Here is a 9419-nt window from a genome sequence, read left to right as displayed (position 1 = left end):
CTCAAAGGCTTACCACCAGTGGTTGAGAAACGCCTTCATGGTGTTATCTCAAAGGGAGAATAGGGTGAGCCTTCGTGGCATTGGTGTGCCTTCGTGGTAACATCCACCTCTCTAACGGTGACTAGCTTCCCTCCAAGGAAGTGAACATCGGGATACATCTTTGTCTCAGTGACCTTGGTTATCCTTAACCCTAAATCCTTACTTGTGGTTTACTTGTGTTACTTGAGCATACATACATTGCATATTGTTTGTGCTCATTATATTGTGTTGGCTATTTCTTTGTGCAAGATTAATCATTCAAGCATACCCTCTATATCCACACGTTCACACTTGCAGCTTTTGATATATCGTGTGCTATAGTGTGATCTAGTATCTTGTGTCGTTCACCTACTTGTCGTGTGATATAGCTCAAGTAAGTTTGTGTAACTTACTTGTGCTTGTTAGTAACCGTGTTGTGTCCATCTTGGTAGATCGTGTTGTTGGTGCACGTTGCGGTGCCTATTGCATTTAGGATTTGTGCTTGAAAAGTATCCTTTTAGTTTATTTCCGCATTAGGTTTAAGCCAAATCCGAAGAAGTTTTTAAATAGCCTATTCACCCCCCCCCCCTCTAGGCGTCATCGTGGTCCTTTCAACGCCCACAAGGGGTCGGACGTCCAACAGGGGTCGGTCGTCCAAGGGATGTATATATATCAGGAACCACTGTATAGATATCAGGAATCACTGTATAGACGAACAGGGACCGGACGACCGAAGAGAAGGTCGGATGTCCGAGAGTTCAGTTCTGTTCAAGGGCACTGGATTCCGAAAGTGGTCGGACGTCCGGCCCTCAGACGACAGAGGGAGGCCGGAAGTCCGAGTTAAATGACTCTGGATTTCTCTGGTGCAAGGTTCCGGTTTTCCGAAGTGGTCGGGCGTCCGGCCCTCGGACGTCCGGAGGTAGCCGGATGTCCGAGACTTTGGCTCTGGTATAAGGTTCCGGATTTCCGAAGTGGTCGGGCGTCCGGCCCTCGGACGTCCGGAGGAATCCGGATGTCCGAGGCATTGGTTCTGTTTTTGAGATCAAAGCAGAGCAGCGGAGATGTGGTATGAGCAGAAAAGTAGAGATGTAGTTTGAGGAAGTTCATCGCAAAACCTCTGATCCCCTCTTAATAGTGCGGGATCCCTAAAGACTCAAGAATCATAAAAAGGGTACTGATGATCCATACTTGAGTGTATACTTTTATTCGCTGATCATCACTCCGCACCACTAACGTCAAAGGAACTGATACCTTTGAGTTAGCCCTTTCACTTGAGCTTGATGTTGTTGTTCCTTCTTTGCTCAAGTTGAAAGCAAGACATGATGAAGTCTTCAAGTAGCTCACCCATACACAATGTGGAAAGCCTAGCTTATGTATTCATCTTCATTTGTCCACCATGTGAACATGCACAAGAATCAAGCATGTAGTGCTCATGAATGCTTATCTTGATCTTGTCCTTGTTAGCACATGAGCTTGTCCTTATCAACACATGATCATTAACAACATCTTTAAGGGGATTAGTGATTAGTTATCTATATGTGTGTTGTCAGCAACACCAAAACACGATTAAGGGCATGACTGCACTTTCAGCTGGATACTTAGAAGAAGGAATGCAACCTCTATCACTTCTTCTTTGTTGCTGCACTCGTGGTGAATCAGGTGGATTTTCATTGGCATCATTGTTACCAACTTCTTCATCATCCTCACTTGATGGTTGCTCGTCACTTTGACTTGTACTACCTTGGTCAGTTACATCTCCACTGTCTTCAGTGTCATCATCTCCCTCATGATTGTCATCACGAGAGGAGGACGGATTGGATCCATGTCAACCTGAGGTGTGTTGGTCATTGGCTTCTCTAGTTTCCCAATATCTTTTATTGGCTCATCTTCAATGAATAGCACATCCCTGCTTCTCACAATTTCCCTGTTGACTGGATCCCACAACCTATAGCCGAACTCTTCACTTGGTTGGCTGAGGTAGATGCACTGCTTTGTCTTGCTATCAAGCTTGGATCTCTCGTCCCTTGGGACATGTACAAATTCCCTGTAACCAAAGACCTTAAGGTGCTTGTATGATACCTCCTTCCCTGACCAAATTCTCTGAGGAATATCACCTGCAAGAGGAACCGAGGGAGATAGGTTAACCACATACATAGCATTCATTAATGCTTCAGCCCAAAAAGAATTAGGTAAATGAGCATGAGAGAGCATAGTTGTGACCCTCTCTATGAGTGTCCTGTTCATTCTCTGTGCAAGACCATTGAGCTGAGGTGTATTTGGTGGACTCTTCTCAAGCCTGATGCCAAACTTCCTGCAATACCTTTCAAAAGGACCTCGGTATTCACCACCATTGTCTGATCTCACACACTTCAATTTCCTGCCAGTTTCTCTCTGAACTTTAGCATGGAACCCCTTGAAGGCTTCAAGCGTCTGGTATTTGTGTTTCAGCACATACACAAAAACCTTTCTGGAATGGTCATCAATAAAAGTCACAAAATATAATGCTCCATCATGAGATTTTTTTAGTCATGGAGCAAACATCAGTGTGCACAATATCAAGAACATTTTCCGCATGATGTGGGGGAGTGTACAAAATGCATCCCTATGTTGTTTGCCAGCAAAACAATGTGCACGGAGTTTCAAGGATATACCTTTCAACTAGGGAGGTACTCCATGCGAGCAAGAGCATGCATGGCCATCTCACTCATATGCACAAGCCTCTTGTGCCATAATTCCACCAAAGTGTCTTTTTCAGCAATGTTTAACACCTCATTGCACAACTTGGTTTTAGTCACATAGAGATTACCTTGCCTACTTCCTCGACCCACAGTCAAGGAGCCTTTGGTGATCTTCCACTTTCCCTCACCAAAATAACTAGGATGTTTGATATCATCAAGCTTGCCTACTGACAATAAATTCAGCCTTATGTCGGGAACGTGCCTCACATCATCGAGCACCAACCTGCAACATGTATTTGTTTCAATGCATATAGAGCCCTTGCCAACAATTGTTGACAAACCACTATTTCCCATCCTTACTTAGCCAGTGAAACCACTAGTGTAAGATGTGAAATACTCTTTGTGTGATGTGATGTGGAAGGATGCACCTGAATCCACAACCCAACTCATGGCATCATCACGAACAACACTATAGCATTCATCATCTTCAATGACTCTATACTCCTCATCTATAGCAGTCATGGCTGAGCTGCTCTCAGCCTTTTGCTCAGTTTTCCTTGCAAGTTTCCCCTGTGCAAGCTCTTTTTTGTACTTCCGGCACTCACTCTTTATGTGTCCTAGATTTCCACAATGAAAGCAAGTAATATCTTTTCTCTGTTTTGACTTTGATCTCCCCCTGTATTTATTTCTGCCTTGCTGAAATCTGGTGTGACCGCATCCACGGTTCTCATTCTTCCCATGGGTTTCAGCCACATACGCATTAGAAGAAGATGCATCACCCTTTTCCTTATTTTTGGCTTCTTCATTCAGCATGTTGTTCTTCACCATCTCCAAAGTCGGCTTCCATCCGGAGCTGAATTGCTAAGTGACACAACAACCGTGTTCCAACTATCAGGCGCGGAACTTAGCAGCAACAATGCTTGCACCTCATCCTCAAAGTTGATCTTCATGGCTGAAAGTTGATTTATATGGCATTGGAAGACATTCAAGTGCTCAATCACACTTGTGCCATCTCGGTACTCAAACTTTGCAAGTCTTTTGATCATCGAGGCCTTGTTCATTGATGTCTTCCTCTCATACATAGACTCCAAATTCTGCCACATCTCATATGCATTGGTGTCATTTGCAACATGGTGAAATATATTGTGGTTGATGTACAACCGAATCATACCTATTGCCTTTCTATGCAGCACTCTCCATTCTTCTTCCGTGACTCCTGTGGGTATCTTGTCTTTCACAATTGGCTCATACAAATCCTTGCAATAAAGGATGTCTTCCATCATGGGCTTCCATAATGAGTAATTGGAAGAATCAACTTTTATCATGCCACTTGTAGTAGCGCTTTCTTCCAAAGCTATTGTGAGGAGCACTTTCAGCAACAATCAAACAAGTGGAATTAGTAACCTTCTAAGCAACCAAGGCTCTGATGCCACGTTGTTAGGACTTAGCACACAAATGCACTTGTGGTTAACTGAAAACGGCAGCGAAACAAAGTAATTACAACACCACATCATGTACTAACTCAAGGATCGTTGCTTAGCACGGAAGGAACCATACGCAACAGCATATATGGAGGAGAAAATGTTACTCGGCAAACAAGACGCTCCTCAGACAAGTGTCTTGTGGCAGGAGTAACTTTTTGGACAGCAACAACCATCAACAAAAGAGACACCAGATTTTTACGTGGAAAACCACTCAACTTGAGGGGGGAAACCATCGGCCGAAGCCACCCAAATCCTCTTCCACTATTATCAAATGTGGGATACAACAAGTTTCTTCTCTAGATAGCACTAGAGGATGTCATGCATCAAGATTTCTGAATCTTGGATGAACACAACAAGATTTGGGGCTCAAGAGCTAGGGATTGGAACAATCTCATCAAAGATGGTGGAACCACAACTTAAAGGAGACAAGGTAGTGGATATGGATCATCGCAACCTTGGGGAGGGGCTCCCTTTGCTTCTTCCTTCAATCTTTCTCTTCTTCCCTTTCTCACTTGGTTTTCTCTCTTCTTCTTCAATGAAGGCTAAACTGATTTTCATCACACTGGGGGGGGGGGGGGGCTGCTGGATGGAGGGTAAAGCATCCCCATCCACTCATGTGCAAAGACCAAAATGACCCTAGGTCATAACCCTAATGGGTAGTGGGCTTGTGCACCTTTTTTGGGCTGACGCATCAAATGAAGTGGCGAAGCCAGGAATAGTTTTTAGGTGTGGCGAATTTTATGAAGGAGAAAACCATGTATTCCTTATGTTCAGAAAATACAAAAGAAATCCATAAGCTTAGTATTGACACTCAAAATACCTCACTAGATGAAGATTACATGAATGACCGGTTACCGATTTATCGTCCATATAAACTAGATGGACACACAGATGATCTATGGAATATAATAACAAATATAACTCGTGAACTAGTAACTAGAAGGATAGAATCATAGAAAGCACATTATGAAAGGTGAAGATAGAATGCATACCTATAATGAAGCTTACTTTCATGAAGTAGAATGTGACAATGGCATTCTTCTTGGTTTGGTCTGATTTTTTTCTTAATTTCAGCAACATCAATTCCTTTAAATAACACTCTCTCGATGTAGCAAACCATCAAGTCGTTGACCCAACCATTGGACAAGTTTTTGCAGGTTCTTTTTGAATTGTTCAAGGATTTATTTGGGCATTTTGTGCGCATAGCTCATCAAACGTAATCTCCACTTCCTCCTTTCTAGCTTTGTACAAATCAAGCATCTCTAGAAAGCTATTCTTGTTTTAGGAAAGATACTGGAACTTCAATCCCCACACCCTCTTGATTTTGGGGCTCTTCTTCTCATTGTCCAACAGTTACGTTCAAAGATGGATCTGGCTGGCTTTGGCAAAAACAATCCTTGAATCTGTACAACAAATTCACAAGAGGTAACTAATCAATTTGTCATTCAACAATGGGAGAACACCAGAATAGACTGCCAAGTAGATTAGCATAGCTTATTTCAGTTGACGACAACAAAAATACCCTAACGGCCTCGTTCGCTGGTCACTGCTACTGGTCGCGGCCACCAGAAGATGCTCGCGGCCTGCCGCTCTCTACTCAGTGGCTGTAGTGCCCTGCGCCCTTGCGGGCTGCGGGCTGCATGGCCTGGCCGTGGCGCCATCAGTGTGCCTTGCCGCCTCCATCGTGCACGATCATAGCTAGAGGAGCAGTAGCTGCGTCGTCACCGCAAGGCGTACAGTCAAAGTAAAAAAGCCTACAACGTCACGCTACCAGCACGGCCGATAACCAACCAGACGTCCTAGCCCAGCAGGCAAGCACAACTCACCTCGAGTTTTCTCATATGTATTGGGTTAGTAGTACATATACCTAGTATGTACAGCATGGTTTAGGTATGGCGTACGCCAAACCATGCCATATTGCTGGCTTCTCCTCTGCTCAAATGATCATCTCCTTACAGCCCACATGAAGAGGATATCCCAACACAAATTCAGAACATTGACCACATGCAACAGATCGACTCAAACTTTGAGTTCTTCCCACGTTTAGCGCAGATTCGAAAAAGCAGGCACAAATGACAGATTGGCTGAAACTTACATTATTTTCAGTCACTTGTGTTCAACAGAAGACAAAACCAGGAGCAAGATTGTAATCGGACGAACAAGGAAAATGTGAGTAAAATGTCATTCTACTACCCATAAGTTATAAGTTGGAATCTGTCAATTCTACACGTAAGAATTGAAAGACCCATGAGTTAAAGCATTTGCTTCCATGCATGGTATATATCTTTTGAACCTTATTCTCTGTATATATACCTAGCTATTTCAACATATATGTGTTGCACATGTTGTAATATATGGTGCTCCAAGTCAGATCGTGGATCAGTTGAGCCCGACGGTGAAAGGCACGCCGGTTTGCGGCAGCCAGAAGTCACCGAGCACCATGTTGGCGACGGTGAAGTTGCCGGCGTCGACGGTGCTGTTGAGCACATGGTAGCCTGGCCAGTTCACCCTCCTGCTCGTGTCCGACCCAGCCCCGGAGTTGTCGTACTCGGCGTAGTAGAGCGTGCTGAGCGCGAAGTCGCCGCTCCACGGCATCCACCCCGCCGGGTCGACGATCCCGGCCACGTCCGACTGCATGATCACCGTGCGCGAGTACATCTTCCACGGCCTCCCCAGGTAGGTGGCGGTGGCGAAGGCCGTGTTGGCGGCGAGCTCCGGCGCGGCCACGATGGAGCAGCCCTGGATGGTGGTGCCCGTGTTCTGGTTCGGGTCGGAGCGGCCCTGCGCCGTGACGGTGTTGCTCTGGCCGGCCATCGGGAGCCGGTTGTAGAGCGTGCAGTCCTGGAACACGACGGCGGCGTTGCCGAAGACGTAGTCGACGGTGCCGTAGACGTCGCACGCGCGGTAGAACTGGCGGAGGGAGTGGGTGTAGAGCGTGTCCTGGTACCCCTCGAAGCTGCACTGGTAGAACGTCGACAGGTCCGCGCCGCTCCGGAGCGCCACCGCCTGGTGCTTCGCCGGCCCCGCCGTGTTGCGGAACGTCATGTTCACCGCCACGAACCCTTGCCCGAGCACAGCTGCATGCATGCCCGAATCTTGAAAGTTAGGGCGAAATGTAAGGCGCGACGCGCGCAGCATGTTCATCATGCAAATGCAAGGCAGTAACCAAAGTGTAGTCAAGCGCACAATAGAATAGAAGTTCTAGAAAGTGTTGGGTAGTCGTGTCATGTCAATGGTAGGTATATTTCAACCATGTAGGAGTACTGTAGAAATAGCACGGCCAAACTTTCAAACGAAGCCAAAAGCAGAGTAAAGAAAAAGGAAACTAAATTTGAGCAACTCACCGAACGTGGCGGAGTTGAAGGTGGTCCAGCCGTCGACCACGCTCCGGTTGCCGGTGATCACCGTCTGGCCGATGCCGTCGCCGACCATCATGACATACTTCTTGTTCTTGGGCACCGCCACATTCTCCTCGTACACGCCCGCGGCCACGTGTATCACGAAGTACCCGCTGCTCGCGCCAAGGTTGCTCGGCGCCGCCGCCACGGCGTCCGCGACGGTCGTGTAGTTCCCCGCGCCGCTCTGGTCCACGGTGACCGCGCCGGCCACAGACACCGCCGCAGCGGCCCCCTCGAGCGCCATCCTGCGCACCATCTCGTCGTCGGTGGCGTCGAACAGCCCCCTCCCGTGCTGGCGAGGCGGCTTGGTGGACGACGACGCCCTCGGCTTCTTGCCCTTGCCGCGAGGCACCCACGCCCGGGTGAAGAGCGACAGCGAGATGCTGTAGAGCTTGGTGCTGTTGGCCATGGGCACGGCGAGCCCGCTGCGCACGGACCACGCCGACGCGGCGGCCTGCAGGCCGTCGGCGCACGTCTGCTGGTTGGTCAGGATTGCCGACAGCAGCGTCTGCACATCCTCGGCCTGCGGGTCGAGGAGCGTCGACTTGGTCGTGTTCAGCGTGGCGCCCGCGGCGGAGAGGAAGTCGATGTTGAGCCCGGAGAGGAGCTGGCAGTCCTGCAGCGCGGCGACCGCGGCGTCGGAGAGGCTGCCGCGGGCGAGGTACCGGTTGACGAGGCCGAGGAACCTATTGGCGTTGGAGAGGGACCTGGCGGCGGAGAAGCGGCCGTAGGTGTAGAGGCTGTTGGTGCCGTTGGCCGGGAGCACGGACCGGCAGAATGTAGGGTCCGTCGTGTCGTTGCACGCCGTGGCCGGCGGTACGGGCGTGGATGGTGGCGGGTCGGAGCGGGCCAGGAGGAAGAGTGAGAGCACGAGGAGGAAGGAGAGCGCCGCGGCAGGGTGGTATGCCGCCATCGCCATGATTGGTTAACGCGCTCAGGCTGTGTTGAGCAAGTGTCGATCGAGGCTGTCAAGTGATCGAGTGTGCAGTGTGGCGTCCTGCTTGAGATGGCGATTGTGTCCCTTATATAAGCCTGTGAAGGTAGGATTCATGGCGTTTTTGGAAGGTTGGCAGGTCTTTGCGGTCCCTAAGAAACGCGTTTGGACGTTGATAGATGGAGTGGCGGTGACGACTGACCCATGGAAAAAAGAAAGCACTGCTCAAGTCAAACCCTCGAGCTGGAGATGCATGTGATGCATTACACGGGGGAGGCGACATTTGTATGGGTTGGTTTGGTAGGATTCAAATGACACTTCTTCTTATATGATAGTATAAATATATGTGCATTATGAGTAACTAATTACAACATGTATGTATGTATGGTGATTCATCGAACATGTGCAATGTGTGTGTTTACTAGTGGGGAATGTGTAATGGGTGTTAATCCTATATGGATGGGTGATATATCCCTGATGACGGGGATACCAAAATAAAAAGAATAGACTAGGATCAAAATGTAAAATGGGTGTGGTGTCAAAATTCAGTTAATATTTGTCCAAGCACACACACGCAGAAAGAAACTTCACCATTCATAAACTCTCTTTTTTTGTGAACCATTTTATCTTCAAATAAGTTTGAACTATACTTAGGAGGTAGGAGTGTCCAAAAAGGCTGAAATTTTTGGTGGAGATTGGGAAAATGATATGAAAATTATGGGCAGAGTTTGGGAGCCAAGCATTGAGTAGAAAAGGGATGAGGTTTTGTTGGAGAGCTTTGGAAGTAAATAAAAAGGCATTTAAATAAAATATAAAGAAGGCTCAAATTCGAGATTTGACATTTAACACAATAGTTATTTGAGTCAAAGTTTTAAATGGCATGATGGTATGAAAATGCGTAATTGAA

At 47.5% G+C, this 9419-nt stretch overlaps 1 protein-coding gene across 1 annotated transcript; it reads right to left on the bottom strand.

The window, feature by feature from the left end:
• Nucleotides 1–6260: 6260 nt before the first annotated feature.
• LOC123412804 (pectinesterase-like) lies at nt 6261–8617 on the bottom strand. The gene is made up of 2 exons (XM_045105751.1): nt 7525–8617; nt 6261–7257 (listed from the first exon to the last, which is right to left on the bottom strand). The coding sequence occupies exons 1-2, from the start codon at nt 8495–8497 to the stop codon at nt 6560–6562; spliced, it is 1671 nt and encodes a 556-aa protein (XP_044961686.1). The 5' UTR covers nt 8498–8617; the 3' UTR covers nt 6261–6559.
• Nucleotides 8618–9419: the final 802 nt, after the last annotated feature.

This window comes from Hordeum vulgare, chromosome 1H (genome assembly GCF_904849725.1).
Source record: "Hordeum vulgare subsp. vulgare chromosome 1H, MorexV3_pseudomolecules_assembly, whole genome shotgun sequence".
NCBI classification, from domain to species: Eukaryota; Viridiplantae; Streptophyta; class Magnoliopsida; order Poales; family Poaceae; genus Hordeum; species Hordeum vulgare.
Note: the sequence above shows the minus strand (reverse complement) of the source record. Positions and strands in the feature narration are given on the sequence as shown.